The sequence below is a fragment of the Poeciliopsis prolifica genome, unplaced genomic scaffold (genome assembly GCF_027474105.1).
Source record: "Poeciliopsis prolifica strain line A6 unplaced genomic scaffold, Auburn_PproV2 SCAFFOLD035, whole genome shotgun sequence".
NCBI classification, from domain to species: Eukaryota; Metazoa; Chordata; class Actinopteri; order Cyprinodontiformes; family Poeciliidae; genus Poeciliopsis; species Poeciliopsis prolifica.
Window position 1 is genome coordinate 5,542,432 of NW_026562410.1, and position 18,747 is coordinate 5,561,178.

At 42.0% G+C, this 18,747-nt stretch overlaps 1 protein-coding gene across 1 annotated transcript in view; it reads right to left on the bottom strand.

The window, feature by feature from the left end:
- The window catches only part of adamts6 (ADAM metallopeptidase with thrombospondin type 1 motif, 6), a 64,776-nt gene extending 47,453 nt beyond the window's left edge, over nt 1–17,323 (bottom strand). The window contains exons 1-8 of the mRNA XM_055052428.1: nt 17,144–17,323; nt 14,163–14,565; nt 12,813–13,177; nt 6,554–6,728; nt 5,169–5,392; nt 4,964–5,047; nt 3,148–3,293; nt 850–893 (exon numbers count right to left, since the gene is read on the bottom strand). Coding sequence (XP_054908403.1) covers nt 850–893; nt 3,148–3,293; nt 4,964–5,047; nt 5,169–5,392; nt 6,554–6,728; nt 12,813–13,177; nt 14,163–14,253 — 1,129 coding nt within the window. The 5' untranslated portion in view covers nt 14,254–14,565; nt 17,144–17,323. The remainder of the gene's footprint in view (nt 1–849; nt 894–3,147; nt 3,294–4,963; nt 5,048–5,168; nt 5,393–6,553; nt 6,729–12,812; nt 13,178–14,162; nt 14,566–17,143) is intronic.
- Between the last annotated feature and the right edge of the window lie 1,424 nt (nt 17,324–18,747).

The following is an 18,747-nucleotide window of genomic DNA, read 5'->3' on the forward strand; positions in this document are numbered from 1 at the left end:
TGATTACTCGGCGACCCTAAAGGTCTGTTGATCTGACCTCCGAGCGTGATCCCCGACGAAGAGAGGGAAAGCAGGGGAGAGGGGGACTGCGAGGAAGCCAAGCAGATGCCGGGGCAATTAAGGCAACGTTGGGGGGGGGGTGTGACGAATGCGGTCAATCTGTCAAAGCACCTCTGAGGTCACGATATTACCTCCGAGACATACTGTGGAGCCTGCGGGGCCTTCGCCCAGATAAGATGGGGAGAGATGGACAGGGAGGAGATTTGAGGTGGAGTTGAAGGGGCAGTTTGCCACTGGTTGATGTCCTTTCCCACCCTACTCACCCCCCAATATCAGCAAAACCTGGTTATCACCCCATCATTCCCTAACACTCCCTGTAATTGTCTCTTTCCCCTTCTATTTTTCTTTCAACTCCACCTCCTCTACTTGCAGTCCATCTCCTCTTTCTACCTCACTCCAACATCCCTACCATTCTTCTCCCCTCCACTCTCTCTTCTCGAAAGCCGCCAGTGGATGTGTAAACACCTTAAACAAACCGAGGTTAGAGCTGAAGGACAGGCACGGAGGAGTTTTATGAACTGGAGGAACCCAAGAGGAGTTGACCACAACTTGTCCCTGTTCTGGGCTCCCGGCCTCAGCCAACAAGCATGGGGGTAGAGGCAGGGGGGCAACAGAGGAGCTATATTAACACAAATTAAAACATTCTTCTCATTACGTCTCACAGGAACAGTCTTGAGTTCTTCTGAGAGACACACAAAGTTGCTAAATAAGGTTTGTCTGAGGACACGCTGAAGGCCAAATGAGAAAACCAACACAACTAGTCATCACCAGTGAAGTTAAACAACTCACCTAGAGTCCCACAGGGTTTGTTCTTGTAGGTGCAGATGTCATATCTAAAAACAGATTCAGAAAAAAAAAAGAAGACAGAAACACAAATATTAACGTTAAATTAACTATTTTCTTTTCACGTCTATGCAGTTTTTCTTCCGCTGGCTCCTGGCCATTCCATTCTTTCTTTGTTTAATCACAGTCTGGCCAGATATAATCTCAGCCTTTAGTATAACAATGGTGAAGTCATGACAGGTTTGCTTCTAGAAAAACACCTGGTTCCCTCCTCTGTCCACTGCCGGAGCATTCTGCAGCCGTAGCTGCAGAGCTGCAGCGCTCCAACGCAAAGTGGAATAAACAGAAAGGCTTCGTTCGCCCTATAACGCCACAATGACATCATCCGATAGAGCGGAGGAAGACTCTGACACGCTCCAACAACACATCATACAATTCAAATGAAGGATCCAATCATTGCAGAAGCTTTTAATCTATTAAATTCAAAAGCACCACTAACTGAATTTCCACCTTGCTTTCCTTTTCTGCAACCTTCTTCCCTTTAGAGTCACAGTCACCTTCACAACATTTATTTGTTTTGATCGATTCCCTCAATATTTGCTGTTTTCTGAGCCTGACAGGTCATATCTTCCTTTTCAACACTGCACTGTCTCAAATGAACCAAACCCTTTGAGCAAACTGTTCCCTTCCACACCTGTGGTGGTGCTGCACCAAGAACTACTCAAAGAAGAACTACTCAAAGAAATGACATGAAAACCTCAAAAGAAGACACCGTTGCAATAAGTAGGCTACATGCTACCTTGATTTTATTCAAACGTCCGTCACAGTGACGTTGGTTTTTGTTGTTTTTTTGAAGACTAGTGGACTTTATTCGACATTGTGACAGAAAGAGGGAAAAAGTAAAAGGGAAGAAAGTATGCAGCAAAGAAACCAAAGCGGGGACCTGAACTAAAAGTCACAGTCTATAACCAGAGCGCCCGCTCCAGACGTGGTGTTTCTTAAAGCAAAATTTGCAGCTGAGCACACCAGCCCGACTCTCCTCGCTCATCTTTTCACTTCCATTTTTGACTCTGCTTTGTTGAACGCAGTACAAGACTGTGAACTAGGTAAGCCTTCACAGAACAGAGGCTTTTAGTTCAAGATGGGCAAACGGATTAATCAGGTTTATGAAACATTAACACATTAAATTTTAAAGTGTTAATGTTAGCACTCTAAAGTTAGCCAAACGTTTCCTTTGGCCATATAACTGCGAATATAATCGGACATTTTTAAAATAAACTTGCTTTACGGAAATAGCCATTTCATAAAACTCTCATTTTTGATTAAAAAAAACGTTTTGGCACTAGGATGAGGATTTTTGCTTGTAATAAAATTGGTTTATTTTGAAAAACTGCCAAGGAAATGCTTTTTTCCACATCACAAGTCACATGATTAATAACCGAATGTTTCTACTTCTGCAAATTACAAAGAAGACCACATGAAGTGGATTGAGGATCATGTTGTGACATTTTTAAAGATTAATTGCATAAACAAACATATTCACTTGTGATTTTGACTGCATTTTTTATTTAATGGAAACACTGCAATCGCAAAAATTTTGCTTTTATTGTTTTGCACACATTTAAAATGGTGACAGCACTAAATAAATCCGACTCTTCTCTATGCCCAACTTGGCCTTCTGCCCCTCAGAAGTTGACATATTTAAAAATTTTATTTTGCAACAATAGTTACTGCCTTCTGTCTGATGAATGTAGCCTCTTGTGCTCACCACGTTCAGCTAGAACCGATAAAAAAAGAAAAAAAGAGCCTGGAGAACATCAAGTGACAGACAACATGAAAGTGTTCACTAATGATGGAAAAGCTGTTTTTTGTACGGAAACCAAACACTCCTGTCAATCAAAGCTTTCCTCTCCAGAGCAAACCAGAAGGAGAATACAGTTTCCAGTTGCTACGAAACCTGGCCAAAACACTTCTGGATACATTAAAGCCTTTTTCCAGCTAACGTCAGAATTCTTGCTGCTTTATGCTAACAGCCTTGACATAAATTGCAGGGTGACAGGTACAATACGTCTGTAAAAGCACAATTTATTTCCAGGACCGAGTTCTTTATTCCCTCACAGGCAGGTATACATAGTGTACAGATGTGGACCGAACCGAACCGGTAGCGCATAGCTGGCGGCTGCTGAGTAACCTGCAAGCTATTTGCTCTAAAATGAGACAATTACACTGAATCGAATGCTGGACCGCTGTGCTGGCAGTAAGCTAAGCCTGTAGCGGCAGCGGCAGCTGCGGGCCAACTCTTACCGGGTGATTAGAACAGCGTTGTCGTGATGAGCCATTCCGTTCTCGGGAATGCTGTTCCCGCTGCTGTGATGAGACAGGATGGACCTTTGCCACTTACAGAAACTGTCCAGAGACTTGTCAGCATGATGATTAATTTCCAGGTTTGGCTGGGAGAGACACACGTGCAACACAGTGCAGCATGAAACAGCTGTATGCAGCCAAGTGATGCATACAGTACAAACCTGTTCGTATCAACACATCCTGTCCTCTGTTGTGGCCTATTTGTTACATGTTGGATGTAATTATTAGATTCCGTTTGAAAGCTTGCCATCTTTTTGGGTTTTGCCGTTTTTATAACATCTCATTTTTAATGAAGCATCATAAGTTTTTTATTAATATAAATATATATAAGAATAATATTTTGTCTTCACTTGAATGAGACCAAACTTTTTTGGGCTTCATTTAGTTAGAATTGCCAAAATGTTTGTTAAGCCCTGCAGTTTAATGGTTTCCCCTGATTAAACTGGTCAAATGTAAAAACATTTGAATTTAATGAGTTACAATTTTTTTTCTAAAATAAAGCTTTCTGCCATTTAGCAAAAGAAAATAAATTTGGGAATTCTTGCAAAGCTAAAACAAGAAAAATTTGGTCAAATTTAACTTCAGACGGCGGAGGGAAAAAAATGTTTGTGTCGTTTTATTCAGCGTATGTAAATATGTGGCTTCAACTGTAGGTATCTTTGAAAAAGCAGATGTTTCTCCCGTCAACTATACTGTATGTTCTGTGCATCTAAAACCTTTAATCCAGTGCTTCTCAAATAGTGGGGCGGGCCCCCTTTGGGGGGCGCGGTGCGATACTTGGGGGGGCGCGTGTGATCCTGGGGAACAGGCTTTTTTTTTGGCCGTACTAGTATAAAGTGTAATTGCGCACAGTAGGCGGCAGTGGCGCTCTCATTGTTACTTCTGTCATGTTTGCGACAGTGCAACATTTCGACTTACAAGACAACAGGTTTGCCTTGGTTAGCAGTGTTAAGTCAACAAAAAGCTCCGACTGCGTTCTGTCTATGGCCTCCGTTATTCAACAACCCCCAACATGAAAAAGTTTTACAGGGATGAAAAGAAAAGCGGAGAGAGACAAAGATAATGAGACAACAGAAAGTCAACCGAAAGCTAAGAAGAGGAAATACGACGAAGCGTATTTAGCGCTTGGCTTCACTGTGACTACAGTTGGAGAAGAGGAAAGACCGGTGTGTTTGCTGTGTCTAAAAATGCTCGCAGCGGACAGCATGAAGCCAAATAAATTAGCGCGTCACTTAAATATGTTACATCCCAATCACGCGTAAGCCGCTAGAGTTTTTTCAGCGAAAACGTGCTGAATATTGCCAACAGTCATCCCGCTTTGTGAAGGCTACTTCAGTAAACCATCGAGCGCTGCTAGCATCATATAAGGTGGCGTACCAAATTGCGCAGTGCAAAAAGCCCCACACCATAGCAGAGGAGCTGATACTGCCTGCAGTAGACATGGATAGTCACGGTGGGGAGTGGGGGGCGCGAATAGTTTTCTTCTTGATATGGGGGGCGTAACGGAAAATAATTGAGAAGCACTGCTTTAATCAAAGCTCCCTGAGGAGCCATGCTGGAGCGCGGCTTTTATGTAAAGCGCTGTCCATATGGTGAGTAGTCTATCTTCCCTCTGCCCCTTTAGCCACAGCAGACAAATAAAAATACGGCAGCCCACTGATGCCAAGAGCATCCGTCTTTACACCCACTGCAGACAAGAGAGCTCGCACTCGAAAAGGTAAACGATTCAGGCTTAGGAAGAGAGACTCGGACGTACCTGGTCCTCCGTGAGAACAATTAGACGGGTCACAATGATGTTCACAACATTTCCCAGACTGGAATCACGGTACAGTTTGGCAACCTGACCTCCAGAAAAGAAGGAAAGACACAAAGTCAGATGTCTTAGCCCCAAGAGTCCATAAATCCGCCGCTAACCGCGGACATCTGCAACACGTTAGAGCAAAGAGTAAGACCAAACTTACAATATTCATCACAGACAGGATGTAGTGCTCTATGTCTTTGCGTCCGTGGTAGCCGACCATCATCTTGTCTGCGACCACGAGCGTCTCCACGAAGCGCTCGGAGCTGACGGACCTCCGGCGCCTGTGAGCGCCGGCCGGCTGCTGGCTGGCATTTTGAGGGACGGGGGACAGGTGGACAGGGGAGGGTGTGCTAAACTGGCAAGGTGCGTTGCTTTTTGTGAGGTCTGTGAACGACAGGGAGGCAAAGAGAGAGTGTCATGACGCGGCAACCGGGCAATCGGAATGACGACACATTGTTATCAGAGACACACATTGTTATTGTGTGTAATAGAGGCAGATCGGGAATGTTCCCTGTGAGACACGGTGTCAAAAAACACTCCGATCACTGGTAACGTGTAAACAAGCAGCTGAATTGCAACAAAAATGCTATGGAGAAATTCAAAGCTGGGAATATCCTCTGGGGACTCTGCATATTTACCCTGTATGAAAGGCACTGTTTAAGGAAAGCCACACAAAGTCCAATTTGAACACAGTAAATATGTGGAAGAAGGTAGTGACACCCAAAACCTTCTGTTCTCACCTACATGCAAAAAGATCGATGAGGGGACAGCACTGTCATCGTGAAACATGGTGGTGGAAACATCATTCAGTGTGGACGCTTTTCCCAGTTGACAGAGGGATTAATGGAGCTAAATACACCTTTTTTGGTCTGAAAGACGACAGACTGAGGCGAAGGTTCACATTCCTGCATGACAACGACCCAAAGCATAGAGCTGGAGCTATGATCAAATAGATTATGGGGTATTAATTTGACCCATTGAAAGTCCACAGGTGAGTTCAACTAAAAAAGCCGTTGAACACCAAACCCTCTCCATCCAATCTGATTGAGCAATTCAGAGAGAACACAGGATAAAACATTAGTATTTAGAAAAGCAAAGCTGACAAGGAAATACTCCAAAATATTTCCATCTGAAACTACACAGACAGTTTTAACTCAGAGGGATGAATTTCTATAATTTTTATTTGTAATGCAGTTTGAAAACTGTGGTCTCTCTCTTCGTTCTACTTCATGCTGGTCCGTCACAGGACATCCCAATGAGATAAACCAAAGTTTGTGGCCGCTATCCCACAAAACGTGGAAGAGCTGAAGTACGGCACTGCATCCCCCTGAAGGGGCTTTTGTGAGAGTCAAAGTGAACACTTACTCTTACAGGTTGAAAGGTGTTTGCCGCGGGAGCTCGTTTTGGCACACAAGAGGTCCAGTTATGTCTACCAGAACCCGGGCCTGGTACCAAACCAGCATTTCCTCTGACCTGCTATGTTTAGCTCTTCCTTTACGTCAGCTCCACCCTCACTGAATCCAACCCAGATGGAGGTTCACCAACCTGAAATGCCACAGTTGAACTCCTGGCTTTGCTCTTGCGGCGAGGGGATGGAAGACGTTTTATAAATAACATGTTGCTGAGCTCCGTCCAGGTTCCGTTCACTGGAGGTGGCGCAGGACGTGTTCTTTAAAGGCTCTATTAAATACTGCTCTTCCTCTGTTGTTATGACGCCGTGCTGGTTGGGTGAAGAAAATCAAAGTAAGAAACAGGTCAAAAAATTCACACAGTGAATAAAAACCAGATTAATCTCAGAGGCGATATCATACAAACAGGCTAATTTTGAGTTGATTTGTGTTTGGAAAAATGCATTGTGTAAAGATAAAACGCAGATATCTGGAGTTATGAAATGAAGATAGCCGCAGAAATCTGGCATAATATGTCAATCCTGGCAAACAGCTTCCCGTTCTGTTTAAGTGCCCACCTTATACAAACGATTCTTTGTCTTAGAAAGCACTGTAGTCGTACAGTTGCTAGGCAATTTGAGTGCACTCTCAAAATATACCTAAATGGAAAATGCTCATCTGGCATATATCCACTAATTGGCTTGGAGTCGTCGCACAGAGGAGATGTTTTCTCTGTGATCCAACGGCTCCAACAAACTATAGATTGTAGGAAAATGGGAGCGGAGTACTTTGTTTAATAATACGAGTCGGTGCACAAAATGCCTTCACTTCTCATTGTGTTTAAAGGAATGGAGAGCTAACCACTGAAGCGCATAGGGAGTTTACTACTTTTTAATTGCATCTGTGACCTCGGTGCATCATTTTTTTACATGACGGCAACAAGTTTCAGTTTGTTTTCCTGGGATTTTAGTTTATAGACTAACAAAGTACTAAAGTACTGTAAAGTGTAAGAAATAAGCTTCTTTCAGGATTTCAGAGTAATCACCTCCTGGTCAGAATCTCATTAATTCTGACCAGTTTCCCTGTCAGTGAACAAGAAATGCATCCCCACAGCATGATGGAGCCACTTCCTGTTTGGGGATAGTGTGCTTAGGGTGATGTGCAGTGTTAGTTTTCCTCCACACACTGTTTTGCACTAAAGCAATAAAAATAAATGAAAAAAAGTTGTATTTTGGTCTCGCTGGTTATGATTTTCTCTCACCACCGTTTTATTTTTAATGCTACTTTTCCATATTAGTCATGTTTGTGTGGACCACATGTAATTCATAGTGGTCTGGCCAATTCAGAACAGCTCTATTTAAAACCAGCACACAGCTATAGGACTCCAGTTACCAATCAGGTGATTTCTGAAACCAGTCAATAACTGTGTTTCCATCACAAATGAGTGCAAACGTTTGTCAATATTCCGCTAATGTGGAAAAAAAAAAAAAAAATCACAATTTAACAATGGCGGCTTTTCCACTAAGAAAAGTGATTGAAGTTAAAACATGAACAGGTTTAATCACACATATCATTTAAAGAAATGCTGTGTCATTTTTCTCGAACTACTTCCCGTTGTCGTCTTCTTCAACTTTTCTGCCAGTGGCAACATCCCGTTGTTGATAACGCAACTCGTGCGATACTAAAAAAAAGTGTTTCTACTGCAGTTTTGCTAATCAAATCAATTTTGATACAACCGAAAAACCACCTCCTCCTAGAAGGAAAACTTTTTATTTAAAAACAAAGTCTTTTTGTTTTAAATTGCTGTGCTTCCATTAAGCAAATTCATCTTCAAAATGTCAAACTGTGCGATTACATGATCAGTGGAAACACAGCTAATGATCCTAGATGCTATTAGGGGGTATCAAAGTAAAGAGGGATGAATACAAATGCATGCCGCACTTTTAAGATTTTGCACATTGAGAATTTTCAACATGCCGCTTTTTCTTTCCATTTCACCACCAGCCACTACTTTGTGTTGATATATCGCATTAAAAATTAAAAGAAAAACATGTATGTTAGATTTTCTTATATTAAATAGAATGTGACAGAAAAATCATAGTTTATATTTTGATGGAACTTCTTACTTACATTCAGCTATAAAGCAGGAGTGCTTGCTTCTATTAACTTAGATACCCTGTTCACCGATAGCATGTCATAGTAGTCTCTTCCTGCTGCTCTTTGTAGCTCAAAGGCACAGGTGCTGACGAAACGCGTGGTGGCCGTAGTAGCACTGCTTTAAAAAAGGAGCGAAATAAATAATAAACAGCTGAAACCAATTCTCTACTTGTTGTTTCTAATTACGTACAGGCCATTAACACTGCAGCACGACTAATCGCTAAAGTAATTTAGAAAAATAGCCGTTTATAAACTTCAAAGAGCCATCACTTCGAAGATCCAAAAACACCAGCTTTTATATCTTCAGTGGTTTCCAATGTCAGTAAAGCTGAAGATGGCGCTTCAATATCAGCAAACAAAAGCCACCAGGATAGAAGTTGTCCTAACAATGACTGCTTTCTGTATTTAATGGGCATAGCTAGGTACTCCTGAAACTATAAAAACTTTCCGAAGAAGCATGCATAGAAACAATTTTATGCCAGCAGTCGTTATGTGAAACCTTCTTAACTTCACCGAATAATACCATCGAAGAACAGAGTATGCCTTTGTTTGTGGTAATGCTAATAAATTTGTTGGTAGTCATTTGGTCTCACTTGTTATGATTGTTATCTTTTCCCTTCACAAAGGGAAAAAGAAATTTGCTGAAGTAGAATCTCTACTTGTTCTCGTTGATGTGTGTGCCAACATTCAGCTTAGCTAGCAGCTACAGGAAAGGAGCAGCTTAAAAGCAGCAGTGCTAACAAAACAGATGCTAGCACCGAGGGGAAGATTTCCTTACAAGCTGATATTATGTGAAAAGTCATTAGATTGTTCTTTCACTGAGTTCATTATTTTTGTCCTCTGGCAGCCATTTTATTACCCAAAATTTCAGCGATTACATTCAGGCGTTTTAACTGTCAATAAAGCTGTAAAGGTAGAACTGTGAAGTTGATAAAACATAAAAGTTCATCGGACAAGTGCTATTGCCTGAAAGGACTCAGAATGGTGCCAGGTTAATAGAAAACATTGCTGTTACTACATTTTATTACTAAAAGAAAGTAATTATAAATATTATTGTTGCAGCAGAGTTAAGTACAAAAGGAAGTTAGAAAAGGCCCAACACACCTACAGGTAGGGAAATGCTGAGTTCTAGGTGCAGCCATCCATAATCCAAGGAACATATCATCCCATATATTGGCATCTTTTTTGGAAAATAAATCGCAAAAACATGTATATGTACACATATATAAACATGTGTATATTGTTAGCATTAGTAATATTGTCTATCAGGCAGAGGAAAGGTAATCTGTCGAGTTGGAATTATTAACATCTCATTATTTCCACTTTAGTTCTGATTTCTCATATATATATATATATGTATATATAGTCTTCAGAAACAGTACTTTATAAAAATCCTACTCTGTCCAGTGAAGAAGTGTTTTACATACACGTGAATCGGTAATCTTTTGTTACTTTAACAAACCAAAAACAATCAATTATCCCAAGACAAACTTTAAAATATTCCTCTTCATGTTCCAAGAGCTTGTGTGGAGCATAAATGATGAGAAGCCCCATTGGTTTGGGTTTACACACAGCCTTGGCTACGCAAAACCTACAATAAAAGCAATTCAAGACGTAACACACTCCCAAGTAGGAACACGTTCGATGCAAAGGTTTTACTAGTGTGTGATGTCAGGATCTCATACCGTCCAGACAGCTGATTACATTAAAGCAAGGACACAGTTTTTGTCCATTTTTGGTGCTGGAGGGGGGGAAAAAAAGAAAAAAGAAAAAAGGAGCAAACACTAATTCAATTTATGATACTCAGCGCGGGTCTTGCCAACACATTTGGCCACATGTTTGCTTCGCATGATTCTGGTTGCCAATAAGAAGCTGGGCCCTTTCTTCCTTCTTTAGAGTTACTCAAAGCACGGAGGGATAGCAGCTATTAAAACCTCGTCCAAGTTCTTGATTAGCAGGGAGACGCTGGACAGTCAGAGAGTCTCTGGACGACTAAAAGCCCAGACAGGATAATTAGACACTTTATTAGTGTTTCTAAAAGTTTGTTTTACAGTGCCTTGCATAACTATTAATATCCCTTGGAGTTTTTTTTTTTCATAACTATTTTGTCACATTAGGACTGCTAACTTACATTTAATTTATTTTTATGTGACTATTAACACAAACTATTGCACTCTTATTAAAAAGATAAATAAATAAAGGATTATAATAACAATATACGGTTTTAAAAAGTCCAAATAAAGTATGAATTGAATTGAACGGACATGATGTTAAACTATCTGTCCTGATTTATACAGAAAAGGCATAAAGAACAAAAATGCCGTGAAAATGACTCAAAAGATTCTCCTTCTAAAGCGGCAGTATTATGTGTTTTCTATGCACATAGTGCCATTTCAAAGCACAGTCAAGTATGGATGTTACCTTCAGTTGTTTAATGTGTTAAAATGGAGCTTCTGGCCCTTTGAGAAGCCCCGACTCTTTCTCAAACTCTGAATGGTTGCCTTGGAAGATTAGAGTAAAGGACTTCTCAAACATGAATGAACAACACTCCAGATATGTTTTTGATGAGGGGATAAGATTATAACACGATGAAAAGCTCAAAAAAGTAGATTTTACATGACACTGCTCCTTGAAAGGAAATGAAACCCGTATCTCTCAAAAGATAAAATTATGTCACATGAGTATCCATTTGGATGGATGTTTGTCATTTTAGATTATTTGTTCTTTCATTATATCTTAAAATGTTTAGTAAAAGTTTATTTGTAAGGTTAATGTCTGTTTGGTCCAATGAGACATTAAATCTCTCTGGGTCTTTCTTGATTAAATATAGCAATAATACAAATGTATATTGTTAGAATGATTAAAAAAAACAAAAAAAAAACATATTAGCAAAACATAAAATGTTTTACTTTTTAGAAAAAAGTTTTCCCTGAAAGTTTGTTTAAGAAATAAATTGCTTTTTGTGTATAGGAGCCCTATGTTTCTCAAAGGTCTGGGTATGACGACGTTACAGGTAAAAAAAAGTAAAGATCAGCTAAAATGATTTCTGATCGATAGGAGATCTCCGTCTATAGAGATGTTACGTTATTGGCTTATTATTTTCCGTGCTGAGTGCTTCTCGGCGTCCGCTATGCCACAGAGCTTGTTGCCACTAAGTTTGTCTGGGACATTAAACTCTAATAAAACACCCTGACATTTGTGGCGAAGAAATGTGAAAAGTTTAAGGCGTATTAAGACTTTGGTGCTTGGCGGCATGCCTCAACTGTACATGTACAAAGAGCTGAAACCAGAAGGTTACATACACTGTATAAAAAAGAAATGTGTTTTGTTTTTTTAACACTCATGAAATCAGAACAAACTTCTTTTTTTTTTTTTTACGTCCTAAATGCCAAATTAATCAGAGAATTTTTTTAAGACCATTTTTATTATTTCAATTCAAACGTTGTGAAGAACCAAAAAGTAGATTGGACACAAAAATATCAAGCTTTTATATGTATTTAGTCAATCATTTAGTAGCAAAAAGGGGTTTTTGAGTTGAAAGCTTTTATTCTGTCAGTGTATAGGTTTAGATTAAAATGTGATTTATTAACCAACATCTTGAGAATTTTAAGTGCAGTCTGCTAAGCTAACAGAATTCGACTAGAATGTAAAGAAACCAGATCAGACTTTGTTTCATCGACCCTTTTTAAACTAATACCCCAAAATAAAATCCAGAGCAACCAACTACTTTCAAAAATTAACAATAACTCAAATAGCAAAAATTGTGAGAAGGAAATGCTCTGGTCAGAAACTATCCGGCCTACATGCAAAAATAGCACAATACGCATGGAGAAAACCTAACAGCCTCTGTGTTTGTCTGGCATGTTGAACCTTAATAAAACGCGCCGACGTCTGTGGTGAAGAAATGCAACGGGCTTCCTTGCGAGGCGCGGTAAAACAGAGAGCGCTCGTCTGTGGGCCCCCTGAGACACGTGAGCTTAACGTGACAACCGGAGGAACGTGAGCAGATCTGCTGAGGCGTCACATTCCCAGATCGCAGACATTGTTTGTTTCTCCTACATGAGCATGACCTCACTCTGAGCTGCCAGCAGAGTCGGCCTGCCAGGTGGAAAAGAGCCAAGACAACCAGCAGGATCCTCCGGCTGAGCAGCAGCGGCGGCATGTGTGAGTTATCTGACGTTTATGTGAGGGTTTGTTTGAGGCAAGCGGCGTGAATCGTCTCGTGCCCTCGTCGGCTTAGAGGCGAGCGTCGTACTCACCAAGCCCTTGCAGTTGCTGAGCGCCACTCGGGTCGTGCTGTGCTGGCTTTGCAGGGAGCCCACGTAGTGGCAGTGGTCCAGCACGTCGTGACGCCACTCGGGCCCCTCTTTGCCCCAGTACTCCACCGTGAAATGCTTCGACACCAGGTTGGGGTTAAGCGTCAGGTTCAGGTGGAAGTGCTTCCCATACGCCGACAGCCTGTAGAAGATCTGGGAGCCTGGCGGGTCGGCGGCGGGGTCCGCCAGCGCCCGCCTCCGCCGGCCCGGCCGCTGGTGCTTCACGCTGTAGCTCAGAAAGTTCCCGTTCTCGTCCACGCGCACCGGGACGGTCAGCTGGTAGTGCTGCAGGTAAGACAGGAACTCCTCTTTCGCAGGAACGCAAGAGAAGAAGAGCAAAAAGATTAATCAGTTGGGTTTTTTTTTTTTTTTAACCAATTGTCCCACACCATACACCAAAACATTGTATTTAATTGAAAAAAGTTGAGTGAATATAACTTGACTTTAGTGAAGGTTTTGCTAACACTCAATTAAACTAAGTCCAGTAAATTTTTGGGTGTATGGTGAATTATAATATTGACTTTAGTTGAATGAAAATTAAAAAAACGCCTCAAAGTGGAGCTGTAGTTGCCAAGCTTCCACCTCAGAGAACCCTTCCGCCACCTTACCCCACCAAGCTCCTTCAGACTAGCCAGCAGCAATTAGCAAACACCTAGTGGAAGTGCATATCTGCTTAACTCATTATACGAACTCAGCTCAGTGCAAAGCTGGTAAAACCATTGCTGAAGGGTTAATAGAGGAGAGATGTGACGACTTCCTGAAGTCAGAATTTTAGAAAGAGCAAAAGAGACAGAGGCCCAATTTCAAGGCTTCAAGTTAAATTTCTTTCAAATCATACTTGAATATTTCATTTTTATAACTACTAAAGGTGACATAGTTAGTTGATTGTACTACAAACTGGCACTATGCACCTGGAAAATGCACAATGCAAAGTCTTTAAACAAGTTGACAGCCTCCAGAAGTGAAAACCTTTTAAAAATTTATTTAGTTAATTTGAGGTAATGTGAAAGGCTGGGGATTGTGGAAAAAAAAAATCAGTGGGGATTATTGTAAAAAGACAATATAGGCAAAAATGAAACAAATTTAGGAAGGTGACAATATACAAAAAAAAGAAATTCAGCTTCACGTGCCATTTAGATAATTACAACATGGATTTATTAAGTTTGCTTAAGTTACACTCAGTAAAATTACACACATTAATGTCACTCAGTCAATTAACTTAATGAAAATCAAACAACTTTGAGGCAAAGAGTTTGCATATATTTCTAATTAGGTTTTCCAGTGCTGTCCTACCTTGAGAGCTGTGAGAAAGTCTTTGAAATTCCGAAGCTGCCATCACCACAAAGCTCAGTGTCCAAGTCAGCGTCTTCCACAAAATTTCCATAATTCGGAGAAGGCTGTGACATGGGGTGCGGCTAGAGGGCGCTACAGTCGGGTTAGAGGCGCAAAGTCAGTCTGGCGCCGCGCCGTAACAGGTCCATGGTTTCTCTTCTTCACTGAAACACTCCCGCCTGTGTCCCGCGGCTCATTCAAGGTCTCAGATTTCCCCCGAAGGCGAGCCCGTCCACATCTTACAGGCCTCTGAAAGCATGTCAGCAGCTCGGGGGAAAACGCCGTCCTCCATCGGTCCCGGGTGGAAGTCGAGAAATCAGAGGCTCTGTCTCAGACGCCTGTCCTGACTGACCCATCTACGTTCCTGTGCAGGACATCAGACTGGGTTTTACCGTATGCCAGAACTATTGCTTTTGAAATCAACTTGTTGATCATGTATCTGGATATGTAGTTAAAAAATAAATAAAATGTAAAAACACATTTTAGTTTGAAATGATATAAAATGGCAAATGAGTTTAAAAAGAAAAAAATCAAAACAATTATTAGTTGTTTTGATTTGAGCAATATGACTCTTCATTCAGGTCGCCCTTGCACAAGGGGCGTCTCCCAAAAAAAAAAATTATAAATTTAATGCTTGTCAGCTTGTCAGTATTGATAATATGCACATCCAATCAACAGATTCTGAGCTATTCCTCTGGTTCTTGATTCTCTTTAGCTTAAGATTTAGACAAACCTGGTTTTGGTCCACATCAGTTTGAATATGCATTCACACCTCCCCAAATGAATTGGATTTTGTAGACAAATTAGAGTTCAATTAAAGCAAACTAAACATGATTGGTTCATTCAATAAAAGTGCTATGGAAATTTGCCTCATAGTTTTAAGCTACTTCCTCTACGGTTGTGGCTTTAACCGGTTCTTCCTCAGACAACCCCGGCCAGATTCGTCTACATTTGCAGATACTGCATGGATGTACCCCATTTTTATTTTAATCAGCGGGTGCAAGCCGGACCGAGCTGAGTATTGCGCACAAGCGATTTGATCGACTGCTTTTGTTGATCGGTCCGTGGATTTATGAACGACATCTCAGCCGCCATTATCAACCTGTAACAAGACCATAGTAGTTGCGAAGAAGACTAGATGCAAAATCAATAATTCCACAGTCAAACCTTCAGGTTGAAATGTTATCAATTATCCAGTCGATGCCGTCTGTCTCAACTGGATAGGCTAACACCGCAGTGAACAAACATACCAAGAGATTTTGGAGAAACCTGCAATTGACATAATCAGAGCACTGATGATAGTTTCTGTGGACCCACTGTCCTTCACTCACATTCCCACCAACTTGGCTAGAACTGAACCAGACATTAACCAGCTGGAGACTCAAAGGAGAAGAGGTTTTAGAGAACCTGGTGAAAAAGCAGCCTCGTTCAGAGCAATAAAAACAGGTCATAAAACAACATCTCAAACTAGATCACACAAATTACAATTTAGTCCAAAGAATGTGGCAAGTCTACCTAGATATAGCAGTCAATCTAAACTGACTGTTTTTTTAAATGATCCAGAGGTCTGGTTGAGGAAGCAACTGAAAGGGGAATTACTAGCCTGAGATCTGACCCGGAGTGGCAAGAAGAAAGCTATTGTTTAAAAGGATCATTTAGGAAGTCCTGTTTGAAAAGCTGCCAAAAGCCATGCAGGTGACAAAGATGAGACCAAGGTGAAACGTCCTTCCCTGCCTGTAAAATGCTGGACCTGATACTGTGCTTCAAGCAGAACACACTCTCTGTGAAGCACGGTGGTGGAAACGTCATACTGCGGGGATGCTGTTCCTCTGAAGGGAAAATGAATGGGGGCCTGTCTGGAGTTAGGAGACAAGTCTACATACTGCCTCAAACTCAGACAACAAGACCTTACAATGGAATGACTTTGAACTGCTCATCACCCAAACTCACTGGTAAAGACAAACCCTGAAAGACGAGAGAACCAAAGAGGGTTCTGCAGACTGCTGACTTGTGGGAGGGGTAGTGAGGCAGTGCACCACCACTGTACACTGGTTGAACAGAAGGTTTTGATTCACCTCATCTTCAGCCAGAACAGCCCAAAGCTTCGCAGCTGAAGGAAGCCAGAACCCGAACGCGTCTCCCAGTCTCAACAGGTTCCTCGACAGATTCCCCACTTTGCTTTCTGCGTCTTATTAAATCATACGCTGATGACAGTTTCATGACCGACTCGGTGGGAACTTAAAAACCGGAGGATTTGTGACGTCGCTGAAAGGCGCGCGTGAATCGCAAAACAAAAAACAAAAACAAAAAAAGAACGTCGGCGCTGATCGAACTTCACGTCGATGATTTATGACGCGGGGACACGTCCGGTGCAAAAGAACAAAAACAGAGGAGCGGTGGGGTGGAGAGAATCGTGGCGAAAGTAACTGGGAGAACATCGGCGGGTTGCGAGTGCGTTTCCCCCAGCTGTGGAGCTCCAGCGGTCCAGACAGAGCGCAGCCGACTTGGCCACTCTGACCCAGACAGCTGGCAGCCGGCCCGCATGCATTACACCCGTACCTCAAACGCAACCCTCCGGGAGCCCCAACAAATCAAAATAAACCGTGCAGCTTGTTATTATTGTTATTAACATTCTAATTATTTGCTGCACGCAACGTGGAGATCATCAGTTTGCATACGGCCGTCCTGCGGAACTTCACACTCTGCAGACAGAAAAGGGGGGAAAAAACCTGTGCGTAAAACGTTGCGTTTATTTCCATGCAACCGGCTCCCAGATCTACTACCCCCAGGCTTCACCTCGCGTCGCCCGAAATAAACGGCGGCTGCATGTGCAAAAACCCCAGCCTGAGAGGCTTTAACTGCACGCACCGAGAGAAACGCAGCGCCAAGACACCGACCTGCTCCCTGAGAGGTGAGAGAGAGGAGTGCGGGGTTAGATTTACCATGCCCATCCTCACTGTCAGCTCCGGTCCGAGTGTGCAAAGTGAAGCTCGGCACAGAAGTCTTCTCCAGCTCTTCTTCTTTTTTTTTTCTTTGCAAAGTTCCGCACGCAAACTTCCTCCACTATGCTCTTCTCATCTCCTTTTTGAATCCTGCCATCCTCTGCTGGATCTGCAGTGAGTTCTTCCACCCTCAGCCCGTGGGGACACCCGAAAAAAAATACAGAAAAAAAAGAAGAGTTCTTACTCAGCTTTTTTTTTTTTTTTAGAGGAGTATTGGACTTCCAGCAGAAGGGTCCATTCAAAGTCTATCTCCTCTCCTTTATAATCTGGACTTTGTGTTCATGCTTGTGGCTCAGCGTAGCTCTGGAAGGTTTGGATAGAGGAGGGAAGGAGAGAGAGAGAAGCCGGGGGGGAGTGCATCAAACAGCAGCAAAAGTTGGCCGGGAGGCTGCCTCTCCTCACTGCGCAGAGGACCGGGTATGTCCAGGACGCCTTCAAATTGGCTGCTTTCTTTTTTTTCTTTTTTTTTTCCTTTGGTGATGACGTCAGTGCAGATGTGCCTCTCTCCCATCAGCTGTGCGCATGTCTATCAGTGCTGGCCTGAAATAACACTAGAGCTCTTTGAAGCCTCACAGTTGCGCTTTCGCGTGTCTCATCTTTTTAATGTCGGTCAGACGCAACAAAATTCAGATTTGACACAAAGTTTGCTTTTACTAAGGGGACCTCTACCCAAATCAACCCGGAAGTTTGACCGCTCGCGAGCCCCATAAGCCACCGCGCCGACTGTCAATTAACTGATAGGCGGCCATTTTCTTAAAAGCCCCGAGTTTACGCTGGTATCAAGAGCGACGACCGTATTTCATATAAAAGGGCCGCATTTTTCATGATACGCAAAATAATGTAAATTCTTACATTATTAAGAATTTACGTTCTTAATAACGCGGAATTAAACACTGAACACTATGGCTTTCTCACATACAAATATTTATATAAAATAACACATTACGATATTGTTTGCTCTGGGAGGAGAGTTAAAGCTTTACACCATGAAGTGGCCCGTCCTCATTGCCGCAGTATTTTTTTTTTCCATCGTGTTACAAATTTTCTGCTTTATTCATCTTACCTCTCTATCACATCAGTAAGTTTTTGAATGAGACTGAATGAGCGCTCTTCAGGTGAACTTTTCGAGCAGCTACATTTCAAAACGGAACCGCATTAAGTGCATTTTCCACAGGCTCCTGGGCCGTTTCTCAGGTATCGCTCCGCCATCTTTATTTCTGTACGGCTCCGCCTTAAGGATGACCACCAGCGCCCTCTGCTGGACGGCGACCAAACTAAAAGATTCAGAAGAAGTTCTAAGAAGACGTCATCAGATAACCGACTGGAACTACTTTTATAATTGGTTGAATCCCTAGTGCCAACAATAGAGCTTAAAGCCATCATCTAGCATTTTAGACAACTGGCGATCAGACTGTGAAGGAACCTTGGCACACTTTTCAGAGCAGAAATATTTTTAATTCAGCCACACTGGAGGATTTTCAGGCAAGAAACGCCTATTTAAGGTCATCCCAAGACATCTCAATTGGATTTCAGCGCAGACCTCG